We start from the raw sequence: 17,798 nt of genomic DNA on the forward strand, positions 1-17,798 counted from the left end.
AGTTATAGCTAAATTGTTAAATTTCTAGTGAGTTTTTTAAAAGTAATAGTAATAAGTGAAGGCAGTCTAATGGTTATGTTGAACTTTTGATTATGTCTGTAAATTATTTATTTTAGTTACTATAAAAATGTTTATTTAAGATACAGAATTACCTGAAATTGAGTAGGGCTTATTCTCTTGTTGTGATGGGCTAGCTTGATTCCTGGTAGAATGAATGGAAGTGAGATTGAAGCCACCATGTTGGGGAAGAAGAGGAAACGGGGCAGAGATGTGGGCAGAGCACAGATCTGCTGGGATCCTTGTTCACGCGTCCACCAATTTAGGGAAAAGCCTGATTCACATACTGACAGGAGCAATACACCACAAGCAGATATTAAAATCACTATCATATAGTTCCACATATTCAAACAATGCCTGATCTCAAGGTCCCTGTTGGGTCTGTTTCAGGATTCTGGGGATTCTTCAAGTTATTTCGCGACAAACTTTGGTGCTCACAGTGATAATTCTCCACTATTATGACTTGGGAGTGGGTGGATGAATCGATTCTGGTTCCTTGCGGCACACTTGCTAAAACTTCCTAGCAGGACAGGGCCCCCCTCTGTACACATTTGGAAACTTGCAGCATGAGTGACTCATCGCCTCCTCGGTTACCATGGTGATATTCCATTACAGGAGCTGATGGATTCCAGAGAGACTGGTGCAAGCCGCCTGGGCAGAGTGGAGTCGCTGGCCCCTGCAGTGAGACAGAACACCACTGCCAGTGGATGTGAGCTCCTGGACACGGAGATGCAGGCTCTGCGTGCCGACTGGAAGCAGTGGGAAGACAGTGTATCTCAAACGCAGACCAGCCTGGAGAACCTGGTTAGCCAAATGGCCCTCTCCGAGCAGGAGTTCTCAGGCCAAGTGGCTCAGTTGGAGCAGGCCCTGGAACAGTTCAGCGCCCTCCTGACGGGCTGGGCTCAGCAGTTAACCCTCTTGGAAGGCAAGAACACAGATAAGGAGATAGTGGAATGCTGGCACAAGGGGCGGGTGAGTTGCTTCCCGTTTGCTACCGGCAGTTACGCTAAAATTTTTACCTGCTTCTTTTTGCTAAAAAAAAATCCGTGATAACTCAAAACATGCAACGTTAACATAAGTATTTGCCTAATTAAATTTGCAAGGCTGATCCGTTTCCGTTTCTCCTAAATCAAACTACTGTAAAAATACAGACGTAAGGAAGAAGTTTTTTGTTTACCGTAAGAAGCATTTATTGTTAGTGGAAATATTTTACTTTCCTTCTTCATGGTGATAAGAGTTTGTAACACTGTGTTCAGCCATTCAGGCTGAAAAATGGCCTGTGGGTAGAGGCATAAATAGACAGAGAGTCATAGCTGTTTTCCTGCCAGGGAATTATTTCCAGCGATTAAATGATTGAATTTGTAGCTTTGAAAGAAACGTTTAGTAATCTTCTAAAGCACAACTGGGAGTTTTCACCCTGATAAGCGCTCCTGTGTGTGGATTTGACAGCTGTGTTTGATTTAACCCGTTAGCAGGACTCCTGCGTCACGTTCGCCAGTCGCCTTAAGGACTTTTTTTTTTTTTTTAACTAACAGCTGCTCTCACAGAACATGAGAAAGGGAAGCAAAAAGGAAGAGTGAAGAATGGGCAGAAGCTTGAAATCCTTTCTTTCTTTTACTGTTAAATGGTGTCTTGGGAAGTGTCTTGATGCTTGCAGTTTTATAGTGCTCTGAATCGTGGATGTCCTTAAAAGGAAGTTTAGTAAACTTCTCTGTTTCTATTTATGTTATAATCCTTTCATAATAGCTTCAGCAAGGAAGAAAGTCATGTAGTATTTCCAACATTGTCTTGTTTGAAATCGAGTATTTAAAACAAATATAGCACATCGCAAAATAAAACTTCATAATCATCTCTGTATACTATTTTCTTTATATCATTTTTAGGCTTTTTGTTTGTTTTTTCCAGATGCCTTCCCTGCCCTTTAGGTTTAAGCACTAGAATTGAGCACAGAAAGCAAGGACTTATCTGTAAAACAGGGACAAGGAAGTTGGTCATTGTCCCACATGGTCACTGTTATTCACTCTGACATCAAAAAACTCAGTCATCGTGTTTTAGTTCTTTTTGTTTCCCTTCCATTCTCTTTCATTTCTATGAATGAAATCTTTTTTAAAGAAAGATTTGGTTGTATTTAGATTACATTACTATTCTAAGAGATCATTTTTTCACTGACACTATTAGTGAAAATCATAGGTGAGGCCTAAAAAAATGCACATCATAATGCAGAGGTGAATGTCAACTTTGAATTGCACTAACAATTCAAAGCTGACAGTCCTCTGCTTACATCTACTTCCAGACTTGGCTTCAGAGTTCATACTTTTGATGACAATGCTGCATTGCCTCCCAGTATTCAGATTTCTTTTATTTCTAATAATGATATTTTTATCTTAAAGTGGAGATAGCATTATGTTGTACACCTTTAACTTATACAGTGCTGTATGTCAACTGTATTCTCAATAAAACTTGGAGAAAAAGGAAATGAAGAAAATAAAATAAAACAGATAATAAATTTTCTCAACACAAAAAAGAAATAGTACTTACGTGATGGATTGGAGGTGTTAGCCCATGCTCTGGTGGTAATCATTTTACAATATATAAATGTATCACATCAACACACTGTACATCTTAAATTTATATAATGTTGTATGTCAATTACATCTCAATAAATCTTGGAAAAATTTTTTAAATTTAAAAAAAATCGTGATAATACTTCCATTACTATGAATACATAGGAGAAGTTTTCCAAATAGTGGATTTGCCAGGGTTCCTTGTCATTGTTTTGCTGTTAGGGAGGGCTTATCACTGTTGAAAATCATAATAATAGTCAAAAGCCTTCACAAGAATTTATTCTTTCTTCTGCGATTAAGTGATGAGACTCAAGAAACCCTTTAAAAAATAAAAATGGATCATCATCTGTAAACTATATTGTCATGTTTCTAAATATCTTATTCATTGTATTTGCAAAACTCGTGTTTTTTAATATCCATTGGGTATTTAGTGTTGGAAATTTAGAATTTTCTTTTTTTATTGAGTTACAGTCAGTTTACAATGTGTCAATTTCTGGTGTACAGCACAATTCTTCAGTCATACATGAATATACATATATTCATTTTCATATTCTTTTCCACTGTGAGCTAGAATTTTCTTAATCTGTAAAACCTCTAAAGGAAAAACCGTGCATTCGACTTAGCTGAAACAGAAGTATATGACCTGATGTGTATGAAACAAAAGGCTCTGCTAAAAGGCTTTAATTTATAATGAAGTTATAGAAATTTTTTTAGTGTAAAGATTTTTTTCCTGTTTTGGTGGGGGAGGTAATTAGGTTTATTTTGTTTATTTATTTTAATGGCGGTACTGGGGATTGAACCCAGGACCTCGTGCACACTAAACACACACTCTATCACTGAGCTACATCCTCCCGACCTGGTATAAAGTTTTGGTCCAAAGCTTTTCACTTTTCATATCATCTAATTTAAAAATGACAATTTTGAATCTCTGATCCTTTTTACTTTTTTGGTACATGTAAATTTTTTTAGTTCTTAAAATGTTTTTTAAATAAAAGGGTCAATGTGGTGTAAAATAGTAGTTACTTGTTTAGTGTTTGGTGTTTCGGAGAGAAACTTTCTAGTATTATTTATGAATTTTATAAATAAAAATATTTTAGACTCCTTGAGAGCACAGCCACTAAGTTAAATGGAGAATTTTAACACCACGAGAAGACCACCCCTCCTCTGAGAACCATAGTCTGGGTGGGAAGGCCAGCAAGTGCAAGACCAGTGGGGACTCTGGATTGCAATGAGTGCTGACAAGGTGTGTGTGTCCTTAAAATAAACCCCTGAGAGGTGGGACGGAGGGCAGAGGATCCTTAGCGGCGTCATTCTTTGAGCTGAGTCTTGTGTTAGGATTGCAGCCTGACCAGACGGGTGAGATGGAGGGAGACCATCAAGCTCCAAAATTACAGCGAACGAGAAAACACAGGACAGAAAACTGGAACAGGATTCAAATTAAGGGAACACTGTGCTGTTCTGGAAAGTAGGTGGGGACAGTGAGAGTGGAGACGTAGAGGAAAAGAGATAACTGATCTAAAGAGCTAAGGCATGGAACAGACCAGACCTCGTTTCTCTTGAACGGATGAGGCTTGGTTTTCTGATTTCGATCAGTGGGAGGACAGTGGTGCCGTTTACCGGGATGGGGAATACAACACACAGACTCATTTTGTTGAGAAGCATGGTTTTCCTACCAGTCTAGGCCACGTCTTGATAAATATCTGAGAATAAATAAAAGTAACAGCAGTAGCTCCCTTGTTGGTTAATGCAAAAATCACTACCACCAAATGTTTTGACGTACTTCAAAATATTAGTGAAGTTTCAACAAGTCTTCAGAAAATATAGGTAAAAATGTGAACAATTGATTCTAATAATGATGCTCAGTAGTGACTTATCTTCTTACCTCTCCTTCTAAATAAATTGTTTTTCACCTTGGCGATACCACTATCCAGACAGACTCATTTAAATAACCTGCTGTTTTTACTAATGAGGCACTTGGGGTGCCAGGAGTTGTGCTGAGTGTTTGACCCCTGAGATCTCGTTTGCTCCTTGTGATAATCCTACACGGAGAATGCTCTGATTGTAAAGGACCTTGTGTAACTCGGTAGCCCATGGCCTGGATTTCAGAGGCGCACTCATCAAGTTCCAAGTCTTCATCTTGGACTAGATATTCGCAGTGCTGTGATTATTCATGTGTCTCTCTCATTTGTAAAATTGTGAGATCTTTGAGTACAAAAATCATACCATTAGTCATTTTGGAGGGTGGCTGCCGGAATCCAGCAAAGTGACTGGTGCATACATACCAGGCAGTTAGCAAGTATTTGATGAAAGTATGAAATGAATCAGTTACTAGTGAAATTAGACCTCTGGATTAAGTTCACTGGATACACTACACAGAGTCAGTTGCTATATGTATTTTCTAATCCAAAATAAGTATTCCTTTGCTTTAAGATGATTTTTCTTCACCTTTAAACAATATACACATCTTCCAATGGCCCAGTCGGACTGTTTTTAAACAATTTAGGCTATTTTCGCTTCTCTTTTTCTTGTCTCCCTTTGTTACTTGACCGCTTGATCATTTGACTCCCCGGCGACATAGGATACTCGCGTGCCTGTCCATGCCTGGAAAAGGATGTAAATTAACCATGTGCTATTATTTGTCGTGGGGAATCCTGAAAATAGGCCTCATTTCTTGAATGAATCTCCTATATTGGTTCTTCCCTCATTAATAATTTATCGTGTGATTTATGACGCATAGTAGGAGGATATAGAAATTACCCAGTTTTAATGTTTGCTCCTCTGTCTTGTTATTTCCTAATAGGAGATACTGGATGCGCTACAGAAAGCGGAGCCTCAGACAGAGGATCTCAAGTCTCAGCTGAATGAACTTTGTCGATTTTCCAGAGACCTGAGTACATACAGTGGAAAAGTTTCTGGCTTGATTAAAGAATATAATTGGTGAGCATGAACTTACTGGTATTCAAAGTATTTTCACACAAATAAGAAGCCTGAGGTTTGTGTATTTTAAGTTGTGAGCTCAGTGGTAATGTAAATAAATTAATCTGTAAATACTTTGCTAAATGGTGTGAGTGCATACTAAAGACTGTTGATTCTACCGAACATTATTTTTATCTACTTTATCATTTTTTTCCCTTCCATTAAATGTTTCAAATCATGGTTTTAGTCTTTGTTTGCAAGCATCCAAGGGCTGTCAGAATAAAGAACAGATTTTACAGCAAAGATTTCGAAGAGCCTTCAAGGATTTCCAGCAGTGGTTGGTTAATGCAAAAATCACTACCGCCAAATGTTTCGATATACCTCAAAATATTAGTGAAGTTTCAACAAGTCTTCAGAAAATACAGGTAAGAGTGTGAACAATTAACTCTAATAGTGGTGCTTTAAGTGGATTAAAAACGTGCCTCTAGGTCTTAATATAAGCGCATTAAAGCTTTACTTAAGAAATTCAGATTTCAAATAAATCCCTGTTCAAAACAATCAATTGTGTACGTGAGAAGAAACTAGTCCATTCATATTAAGTGCATGCTGTTTTATGTGTATTAATAGGGACTTAGGAAATAATAAAAGCTCTTTTTATTTATTTGGCAAATGTTATGTCTGAGCACTCTAAGCAGGTTTTCTCGTTAATTTTCACAATAACCATATCAGTTACATAAGATAATTATAACCAATGTACAAATTAGGTAAAAGAAGCTTAGTCATTTAATATATACTATAAAAATTGTTTATTTCTTCTCTTTGATTTTACTGAGAAGTAAGTAGAAAATTGAGTGCATTTTTAAAGTCTAAAGCTTTTATTTGTCCAATCGCTTACGTTTTTCCTTACAGGAATTTTTGTCAGAAAGCGAACATGGACAGCACAAGCTGAACATGATGGTTTCTAAGGGAGAGCTTTTGAATACTCTGTTGACCAAAGAGAAGGCAAACGGAATCCAGGCCAAAATTGCAGCTGCCAAAGAGGACTGGAAAAATTTCCATTCAAATCTCCACCAGAAGGAATCTGCCCTAGAGGTATGTGGTACAGCCAGCCGCGGGCACATGTTCTGTGCTGTTTGTTGTTGTTATATTTGTTTGTCAAACCACACTTTCAGTACATCCAAACGCCCTTCTCAATGATTTGGTCATCCCTCTCTGAATTAATAGGTAACTGGATAACTGTAAGGAACGGTAGCTTCCTGCGTGGTAGGGGCTGCTTGCGTAGACTTGCCGGCTTGCTGTCCCATCGGGAACAGCTGGTTTTCCTTCTAGGCACTATCACGCAGTCATTCATTTGAAATCCCTCAATTTCTGAAGTTGTCCTAGGAGAGCTGAACAGAAACATCCATGTAAGGCCACAGAATGCCATGGGTGAGACGGTGCATCAGAACTAATGCAGATATCAAGTAGCAGGTTTTAAGAGTTAAGTACACAAAGAGACAATGGTTATACAGTTGTATTTTATCCAGAGACAGTATAAGCTGAATTTATTATAATTGCAACATAATTACTGCCACAATGCAATTGGTTTTTTACTTTTTTCTTGTGATCATCTGTTTTCTGTCCCCACTCTTCTCTTAGAGGAAAATTGAGAGGCATGGAGAGTTTTTTTTTTTTTTTTCCTTTTAAAACAATGCTTCCTGGCAGAATAGATCCTGAATTTGATTATGACCATAATTAATGCAGGATGGACAAAAATAAGGATAGAGAATTAGTATCTGGAAAGAGAAAACACATTTCCTCAATTCTTCTCTAACCAGAGACCATTGCAGTCTCCTTTGTAATGGTGGCTGTTCTTTCATAGTGGGCATCCTCTGTTTAATAGAGAGTGATGCCCGTTGTGCAGTGCCTGGAAATTTACTCTTAACCCTTCAGGGTTAAGGGCAATGTGCACTCCAGTGCAATGTGCACCAGTGCAATGTGGGCAGCATGTGCCATTGAGGAGAGTACATCTAGCAATGACTATGAGATCACCTGGTCAGGACATGTCCAGGAGGAGATGGGTAGGTCAAGAATTGCCTGTCTTCCTGCTTTCCTTATTTTCCTTCCTCCCTCCCTCTCTTCCTTCCTTCCTTTTCTATTAAGAATACACAGATAATAACACATACTATGTACCAGGCACTATGTTAGGGATACAAAAGAATTAGTCTTTTTCCCTCTCCCCAGGGAATTAATTTTCTGTAGAGGGAAACAGTATATAAAGAGATGATTGCTATGGGAATATATTCAGTATATTCAGGCTATGGGAATCACTCAGAGAAGGATGCAGCTAACTCTATTTGGAGAAATCAAGGGAGGTTTCCAGAAGGGCAAGATTCTAACTGAAACTTGAAGGCTAAGTCTTTGAATTTGCCCAGGCTGACATGCACTTCAGGTAGAAGGAATTGAATGTGCAGGGCCAGGGTGTCATGAGTGTCAACTACGAATGGGGGACTTTGAGAGGTTTGACATCCAGTTAAGGTTTTGTGGGAAGAGCAACAAAAATAAGACCAGAGATGAAGATTAGGGCCAGATAGAGAAATGTCTTGTGTACCAAGTACTTCGACCCTGATTCTCAACCAGAGTTCCTTATCTGAACCCAGAACAGCATTTATTGTTTCAATTTTCCCGACAATGGAACATAACCCATATAATTCTAGAGGCATAGGAAAAAGATTAATTCATTGGATACAATGGATGCTGTAGGACACTAGGGCTTAATTCTAGGGTTGAAAAAGGAACCTACTGGTCTTTAAGCTGGGGATAAACGTGTCAACTCTCTGGGCACAGTGTAGACTGAAATGGTGGATAGTTAGTAGCTGGAAGACCAGGGAAAGCTTTTCATAACAGTCCAGAGGAGCGAGAGAAGGTAAGAACCTGAATTAAGAAAATGATAATGGACAGGGGATTTATCTCTAAGAGAAAACATAACAGGATTTGGTAACTAATTCAAAGAGGGGTGCAGAGAAAGAAGTTAAGTTTGAGTCTTTAGTTTCTAGTTTGGAAGATGGCATGAATGATGAAGCCATTAACTGAGCCATGAATATGGTAGAAAAAGTAGTTTTGGAGGGGATAGATAAATTAATTTAATTTAATATATGTTAAATTTGATGGGTCTGCAAGAGATTCAGCAGCTAATGGCCAGGAAGGTAGCAGTGAATGTGAGTACAAAGTTCAAGAGCGAGAGGGTAGAGCTGCATAACAGTGATGGTGAGCATTTACCAGGGCCAGGCACTGTTATAGACACTTAGCATATAGTCATGCACTTAATCCTCGTAACAGTTCTCTGAGGTAGGAACTCTCTTAGCTTTGTTTTGTGAATGAGAAAATTAAGGCAAAAGGTGCTTCAATAATCTACCAAGTTCTCACAGCCAGGAAGAGACAAAGTTCAAAGCCAGGCACTCTGACTTGAAGTGTGTAAATGTGAGTCTATAGATGGAGGGCTTTAAGAGTCTGTAGGTGGTCGCTGAAGCCACGGGAGAAATATTTGGAAAGGCATGCAGAGTGGACGTTTAGTGGGAGGCCTATACACCCCTGGGGACATAGGGGTACGAGGAACAGTAGGAATTGCTTGACTTAGTATCAAGCTGTCTTTATTCCTGGGCCCCAGGCCCCTCGCTCAGACCCTATGACTTCACTCCTTGGACAAGGAACCCAAACTTTTTACGTTAGATCTCTGACTGAGCCCCCACTGCTCTGCTCCTCAGTCCCATTTCTTCATAGGACTAATTCCTGATCGTGGTCCCCTGTTTGCCCTTTAGTGACCTGCTGAGATTACAGTAGCAGGAAGATAGAAATGCCTTGAGTTTATGAATTTATTTAATGATTCAACATCTATTTGCTGAACATTTTTTATTTGCCAAGGACTATCCTAAGCTCTGGAGATACAGCAAAGAATAAAACAGAACCCCTGCCTTCAAGAAGCTTAAATTTTAGTAGACTACTCCAGGAATTATCTTGGTATCTTACCTTTGTGAAACACTTTTAATTTCCCAAAGCATCCCCAGCTGCCCATCTCCCTAAGAGGTGACGATGGCAGACACGACCGTCCCCAGTTGTGGGCACTGGATCAGACACAGGTGCACGCTGGGACCGTTCTCTCACAGGCTCCTGCAGTTCTCGCCACATAGACTTTTCAGCTAAGCTTTGTGGCTTTGCTTTTCTTCGACAATACTACACAAAGCTCTGATTTAAATTTAAATTTAAAATCCTTTAGTGGGTTCCCATGGTAACATAAGTGTCAAATTCACTTCAGTCTAGCACTTTTATAAGTAATAAGACAGTGGATATCGACACCTTTGCTACAGTGAAATGACACCATATAAAACTTGATCACATACGCATGACAGCCCCGAAGTGTGAAAGCGGTGAGGACCTGCTCGTGTAAGAAACACAGGACACGATTTAGTGTTTCTTATATCTTTTAAAGTAGAATAAACAAACTGATAATTAAAAACATCATAAGCATGTCAACCATATGCTATTTCTTGTCTCACCATTAATCAGAATCGATACAATGTTTGTGAGGACTTATTTATATTCCTGCAAGGTGCCATGGTGTGTCCCAGGAAGTGTCAGACACAGCCCTCCCCTCATGGGGCTTGTAATCTAGTCGCATGTAATGTAGACAGGCATGCCTGCGTGACAGGAAACTCACAATCCAGCCCAGCCTGTGGTAAAGTATACAGTGACCGGTACAGACAGCAAACGCGACAGAGATTGGCAAGTGGGTAGGTGTGAACTCTGAGGTGGGCAGGAAAATGAGAGAAATATTCATTTTTGTGAAAAGGAGAACTTGAAAATCTCTAAGAGGATGTTCAAAAATTAGCCAGGTGCCAGGGTGAAGGACAGAATGTTCCAGACACTGGGGACAGGGAAAGAAGGGGAGAGGGGAGGGGACCTGGTTGGGGTGGGCTCTGAATGCCTCGTGAAGGACTCTGGACTTGTAATTACCTTTTTGTTTCTGTTTTTGGTCCCTAACACTATCTAAAACCTCGTAGAATCTAAAGATCCAAATGAAGGACTTTGAAGTAAGCGCTGAGCCCGTCCAGGAGTGGCTGAGTAAAACCGAGAAGACAGTGCACGAAGGCAGCGACCGCCTGCACGACCTGCCGGCGAAGAGGCGAGAACAGCAGAAGCTGCAGGTGAGCAGCCACTGGGCCCGTGGGCCCCGCGTCCTCCCCGTCCTCTGAGCAGCCTTAAGCGCAGGTCTAGACGCATGCCCCGCACCCCGGAGTGAGACCCCGCGGTCCGGAGACAGCGCGCACCCTTCCCTGATTTCAGATCTCCTGTTTTCCGGCTTCCCTGTGAGGTGTGATTTGTCGAGTCCTGTGGTCTCCACTCTGTGTGTAGCTTGGAAGTAACAGCGCCCTCAGGGCACACCTCCTGCTCGCGGTGTTTGTCTCCGTGTCCTTTGGGCCAAAGCTCTGTCCGTGGTGTGCTCTCCCCCAGCCTCTTAATGGTAACTTGCTTGTGCTTTTCAGTCTGTCCTTGAGGAAATAAACTGCTACGAGCCTCAGCTCCACAGGCTGAAAGAGAAAGCTCAACAGCTGTGGGAAGGCCAGGCTGCCAGCAGGAGCTTTGTGCACAGAGTGTCCCAGCTGTCTTCTCAGTATCTATCCCTAAGCAATTTAACGAAGGTAACGCCCGCCATGTGCTGTGTGTGAGTGTGGCCCCCGGGTCACAGAGCCGGGGCCCGGGGGGAACAACGCTGGCTGTCAGCCTGCCCAGCCCCGGGCGGGGCAGGGGAAGGCCTGCGAGTGCCCTTCCCAGCCCTGCAGTCCCAGCCAAATATCCATGCTGCGTCATCTCAACGTGGTTGTCTGCAAAGAGCAAGGGAGGTTTCAAACATCGCAGGGACTTCCAGTCTCTGGGATTGCACAGAATATTCCCTTGACTCCTGAGATGGTATCTTCCCGGGAGCTTTTATTTGGAAGACTCAAAGCATAAACAGAAGGCAGAGGATTGGGTCTAAAGACACGCAGGTTAAATTACTTTAGAAAAACATGAATTTAGAGCCGTTTAAATTTTCGTGGGCTAAAAAAAAAATTGTGGGCTAAATATCATGAATAGGGGATAACTTTTTAAAAATTTGTCTAAATTCTTTATACTCCTTACATGATAGTCAAAGATGTGTTGACTGAGAGTTTCAGTCGAGCTCCTAGAGCAGAGCTCAAGACTGGCAATAATTCTTACAAATGGGGATCCCAGGGTGACCTCATTTAGAGCGTTCAGCAGACCCGTCTCCTACCTTGAGCTCGGCCTCACCACGTGTGTCCCCTATATTTCCCTTTTGCACAGATCTGAGCCTTCAGGGAGCCTGCTGTAATGGCTTCACCGGTTTTACTGTGGGCTTACTCCTGGTCTGCTGTTTGGATCCTCGATAAAAAAATATTGAGACGGTCACTCTAGTCTAGTTGGGACAGTCACACTAGTCTAAGTCTTGGGATAAAAAGTCTGTGTTTACATCCATGTTTTTTACTTTTTTATCTTTAGAAAATCTGGCACATTTCTAAAATGAGAATAAATTAGGAACATCTTTCTATTCCTTTGTATTTTTTTTCCCTTGTATTTATTTAGGTACCAAAAAAAATCAATAGATACTCAAATACTTTAAGAGCTGAAAACTATATTCATAAGACCCTCTCTGTGTCGGCTATGACCTTTAATTAATAAGTAAGACCACGTTTATGGTCTCCATTTTTAAAACTTAGGGTTATTTAAAAATCTCAGATAGTTCTTTTTTAGATCTGACTGTAGTGTAGGTCACGTGGATACGTGGTATCATTTGAGCCAAATATGATCACTTGAAAGAAACTACTTTGATTTGTTTCCCAGACAAGATGTTAGGAAGAAATTTCACTGCTTCTGACAAATGTCACAATTGTCATAAAGATATCAGCAAGTAAGTTGAGGCACAGTAACTTCTCATTGTAATCTTTCTGCTTTTTGACCCAGTTGGTCTCATATTCTTACTCTTTAGAAAGATATTTCCCATCTCATAGATTAATGCAGACTCGTGTCGTATCTGTGCAGCTTATGGCTCGGTGGCTGACTGTTGTTATTTGAAACTAGGGGTTAGTTTTCCCATCTGAGTAGCTTCAGGCTGTGAAGTCTCTGTGGATGGACAGCTGGAAAACGATTTCTGTCATTTCCAGGAGAAAGTGTCAAGGTTGGATAGAATTGTTGCCGAGCACAGCCAGTTCTCCGCTGGGGTTAGAGAGTTGCAGGACTGGATGACAGACGCCGTGCACATGCTGGATTCCTACTGCCACCCGACGTCGGACAAGAGCGTGCTGGACAGCAGGATGCTCAAGCTGGAGGTGTGCCTTTTTATAGGCATTTCTCTCATGTATGGAATTTGTTTTTCTCAAAATTTCGCTAGTCTCCATCTGCCTGGTGTGATAAGGTAACGCTCTGTCCACAAGAAGTTCAACAATTCTCTGTGGATCTGATCCTGGTTGTATAGGGTGGCCTTGCCCAAGCATCCCTGAACTGTTTGACCCAGGACATATTCACTCATAAATACTTTGCAAAAAAAATAAAACAACCACTCCAATGTGGTTACTTGCTTGATATAGCCAGTGAAGAGGCTAGCTTCAAGTTACATCACAGACACATCTATTCTGAGAAAATTCTTCTATGTAACATTTCATTGGCCAAAACATTTCCTGTCTTGTTCAATTCATTCACCTGCCTGTATCAGTTAGTCACTTCTTCTCCCATCACAAGAGATTAGTTCTCTGTTAGTTTACGTTTGCGATAAAGTAATCATTCCCGCACCCATTCGCCTGTCATTTATATACTGGGTGTCTCCGAGGAGATGCACTCTGTCTTGATACCAGGGATTCGGAAATGAATAGAGTGCAGTCATTGTCCTCAGGGTCTCACTGCCGAGGCTGGAGGCACAGAGACCACGATAACAGGTAGGGACGGGCTTACGGGGCTGTAGACACCGAGGAGCAGAGCTGGCAGGAGGGATGGGGTTGAGAGTTGGAGCAGGTTTCTCAGAAAGTCTGACAATACCTCCACCAAGATTTGAGAGCGGGACTCAACAGGCAGAAGCTGAAGGGAGCAGACGGCGCAGTGTGTGTGAGAAGCTGCCAGCAGTGTGTCCTGCTGCAGCAGAAACCGGTGGCTGAGGCTGACTCTGTCGAGGTTGGCCAGGTCCAGATGAGGGAGAGAGATGAAACTCTGCCTTTTAGGTGATATAAACCCCAGTTTCATGACTTTGACTTCAGACATCCTTCTTACATAGAAAAAGAGTAGTGCTTGTAAAGAATTTGAAACATGTAAATTAGTATATGATATGAATTAATCTATTTCTTTAGGTTTGCTGTACCAGACACCTTAACCTTTATAGCTCTCTTCCTGCTGTGACCTTTGAAAAGTGGGGAATCCTATTGTTGTTTATTTTTCTTTTATTTAAAAAACAGGAAAATTAAATGTCAGTGGAAATAAGGGATTATGCAGAGGATAATAAAGACCTGAAAACCACGGCCACTTGGAGACCAGTGGGTGACTGGGGGCTGGCACTCACTGGCAAGTGACTCTCCCGTCCGCCCCCCAATCAGCTCGAGGGAGCCAGGGCTCACCACCACTGCGGATCGTTCTGCTCTCCTCCGGAGCTCTGAAATACGGAAAGCCAGAAATGTGAAGCATGCAAATGACAAACGACTTCTGTGTGTGCTTTCACAGGCTCTATTATCCGTGAAACAGGAAAAAGAGATCCAGATGAAAATGATAGTGACCAGAGGGGAGTCTGTCCTTCAGAATACCTCTCCGGAAGGTGTCCCTGCCATTCAGCAGCAGCTGCAGAGTGTGAAGGACATGTGGGCGTCCCTTTTGTCCGCAGGGATTCGTTGTAAAAGGTTAGTGAAACCGAAGGACTACTGTGAAACCATTGCTCGAAAATCAACAGAACAGCTCAGTAACAGACTTGTCCTGGGCTCGCTCTCTCCCTCCCTCCTTCCTTCCTTTTCTTTTTTCTTATGAGAACAAACTGGCAGGTGCAATCTTGCATTTAGGTTGACCTGCAATACTATGTCTGTGTTTTAGTATAACTCCTAACTACACATCTTTTGTGGTGGTGTTTACTGACTAAAAGACAAGTGTTTTGTCATGTAACAATATATTAGTTAAAACCAAGTAGGTAACTCCAGGAGACACTAGTAGGTGGTAGGAAAGAGAGGTGAAGAAGGGAGGGCAGCCTATAAAAAGTGTGTTACCAAACAGGTTACTCCAGTGGGCAGCTGCAGCTTAACCCAGCAGGCATTGCTGGGAGCCAGGGTAAGGCAAGCCCTTGAGTTACCCCCGGGGGATGAGGGACCTGGAATATTTATGAACAAACTGCCGTAAGTCAGGAGGGCAGCTGAAGGCAACCCCTGGCAATTCCTGCCTACACTGCCCTCAGGCTGAGAGGGCACCAGGGACCAAAGGCCGAGAGGACACGGAGCTGGCTTGGGGAACTAGTCGGCAGTGTGGTTCAATAGTCTGGCTGGAGTGCAGTGTCTGCCACAAAAGGGCTCAAGCATCGTAGTACAATTAGGCACAAATAATTAATGAAGTTAAAATATACCATCTGTATTGAGAGTAAGAAGTGCTTAATTTAGCTGTAAGAGAAATAATCAAGTTTTAGCAACTAGACCAATTCAGAAAGTGTTAGCCTATATTGTTGTGATTTTCTAATTTTTAAATCTCATGCAAGATAGTGACTATGCTTGTTTTTGCTCGGTTCGTTCTTCCTTCTTCTATGAATTCGTTTTTTCTCTCCTCTGGATGTCTTTCTCAACTTGATGGAGTTAAATAGTGATTCTCTCCCTGACCAGAGACTTAGCTCCAGAAAAGCCTTGCTCAGGGTGTCTCTCCTGGTTTTGCCCTCAGCCTTCTCCCAGGGTCTCCTGTGACCTGGTTACTGACTCTAGGTTTTAAATCCAGTCCCACTTCTCCACTGTCGGCCTGAACTTAACTGTCCCTTGCTTCCCAAGGCCGTGCTTGCCAGGACCTAGACTCGGATTTGATAAGCCATGGCCATTCAGCCCACCTCAAGCCTGCCCTGTCCTGACTGTGGGCTTTCTGCTGAGAGAGTGGGCTCAACAGGACAATGCTGGAGACTGGACAGACTGGGCTGAAAACGCTTCTCAGTGTGCGTCACTGTCCTTTCAATCACCTTTCAGTCAACTCGAAGGAGCTCTTTCTAAGTGGACAAGTTACCAGGATGACGTCCGGCAGTTCTCCAGTTGGATGGACAGCGTGGAGGCCAGTCTGAATGAATCCGAAAGGCAGTATGCGGAGCTGCGGGAGAAGATGGCTGCCCTCGGAAAAGCCAAGGTGGGAACGGATTTCCGATTCCGTTAGCTCTCTGACCGGTGCTCCAGAAGGCCGTAGTTACTCTGAAATGTGCTCACCTCTCTGCCAGGGCCGTCCACATGGGTAAACTGAATTTGGGAGTTTTACTATAATTTCTAGTGGCTTCCTAAACCAGACTTGTATTTGTGGCTATTTTATTAACGAGTTAAAATTTTCCCTTCCAGGAAAACCTCATAGACCCATGTTTTATGATACATTTAAAATTTAGCAACTTTTTTAGTATCTTTTAATATCTTCAGCCTGCTCATCATTAGGAAGGAAAAATTTTTTTTCTATCACATCCTTTTATATTTCTGCTTTTGTGCATTATTCATAGTGCTTCTATTACTACAGTTATACATGTAAAGGTTATTTAATAGATAGATATTGAAGGTGTATGTTCTTAAGCCTCCTTCCTGTTGATAGAAGTATTCAAACATAACGTCTTGGGGACCTTTGATTTATTCATCCAGGGCATATTAATTGGATGGTCTGTTCCACCTCAGACTTTCTGTGTCCTAAGCGATACTGACTGTCTTCTGCTCCCTGAGTCCTTCAGACTCTCAGACTCTCCATCACACTGAATATTCTACATTTTCGACCTCGTTTACCCAGTTCCTTCTTTCTCACCCTCACGTTGATATTAAGCATTACATCCTGCTGATTCTGTTTCACAAACGTCTCCTGACTGTAAATCCATCTTTCTTTTCCTGAAATGCGACAACCTTGTAACAGCTCACTGGTCAAGGGGATGGGGCAGGAACTGGTGGCAGGGAATCTACCCAGCGGGATATCGCCAAAGTCCAAGTGAAAAATGATAATAGCATGGGCTGGGGGGCTTGCTCCTAGGAGTCATGCAGGCAGATGGCAGGATATAGTGAAGAGCTGGAATTAACAGGATTTCATCATGGATGGAATGACGGCGAGGATGGAGAAAGGATGACTTCTAGTGTTCTTAGCTGACCATCTGGGTGGGAATGGTAGCATTTCCTGTTTGACAAAAGACTGAAGGGGAAGGAGTTTTGGAGGTGGCTGGGGAAGTGTAGGAATGGAGTGGAATTAGAAGCCCATTTTGAGGGCACATTAAGTTTGAAATATTCAAGCCAACTGGGATCAGTATCTCAGAGAAAGTTCTGGGCCAAGTATCAAATACACATACACACACACACACTCACATATAGATATGTATATACAGATATATATACTCACATATAGATATAGATATAGATATAGATATAGATATAGATATAGATATATATACAGATAGATCTATCCATCTTTCCTTCTTTCCTTCCTTCATTTATCTGTCTAGAGGTGGATAGATAACCTGAGATCACTTGTCAACTGTGCAGTGACTATCCTAATTTTAGTAGTGTAATTGATACAATAGCGCGTGGTAACTCCTTTTTTTTTTTTTTTATGTTCTCTAGTTATTAAATGAAGAAGTGCTGAGTCACAGCAGCTTGCTGGAGACCATTGAAGTCAAAGGGGCTGGTATGACGGAGCACTATGTCACCCAGTTAGAATTCCAGGACCTGCAGGAACGATACGGAGCAATCAGAGAGAGAGCCAAGGTACGGCTCCCCGTGTTCCATGCGGACCCACTAAAAGGGAGTGTTTGGAGCTGTGATTATTTAAAGACATTTGTTTGGGGGAACGGAAGACTTGTGAAAGCAGATAGAACAAAAACAAAGCAAAATGAATCTTAATACTTTGAATATCCCACTGGCAAAAGTAAACAAAACCCCTCAACTATTGTTTATGAATATGAAGGTTGCTGTAGGAAAATAATTCTCAACTGAAACATCCTAGAAAGTTACCTATTTAAGAAAAATTGGGGGCAGACTCACAAATGCCTTAATATACCTGGTGATGGAA

General features: G+C 41.7%; 1 protein-coding gene across 3 annotated transcripts in view; it reads left to right on the forward strand.

Moving 5' to 3' along the window:
* SYNE1 (spectrin repeat containing nuclear envelope protein 1) overlaps nt 1-17,798 on the forward strand; it is a 427,410-nt gene that overhangs the window by 205,291 nt on the left and 204,321 nt on the right. For all 3 annotated transcript variants that reach the window (XM_074368141.1, XM_074368140.1, XM_074368142.1), the window contains 10 exons: nt 673-1,029; nt 5,422-5,558; nt 5,785-5,962; nt 6,447-6,629; nt 10,574-10,717; nt 11,057-11,212; nt 12,731-12,895; nt 14,271-14,443; nt 15,749-15,902; nt 17,351-17,494. In XM_074368141.1, coding sequence (XP_074224242.1) covers nt 673-1,029; nt 5,422-5,558; nt 5,785-5,962; nt 6,447-6,629; nt 10,574-10,717; nt 11,057-11,212; nt 12,731-12,895; nt 14,271-14,443; nt 15,749-15,902; nt 17,351-17,494 — 1,791 coding nt within the window. The remainder of the gene's footprint in view (nt 1-672; nt 1,030-5,421; nt 5,559-5,784; nt 5,963-6,446; nt 6,630-10,573; nt 10,718-11,056; nt 11,213-12,730; nt 12,896-14,270; nt 14,444-15,748; nt 15,903-17,350; nt 17,495-17,798) is intronic.

This window comes from Camelus bactrianus, chromosome 8 (assembly GCF_048773025.1).
Source record: "Camelus bactrianus isolate YW-2024 breed Bactrian camel chromosome 8, ASM4877302v1, whole genome shotgun sequence".
Lineage (NCBI taxonomy): Eukaryota > Metazoa > Chordata > Mammalia > Artiodactyla > Camelidae > Camelus > Camelus bactrianus.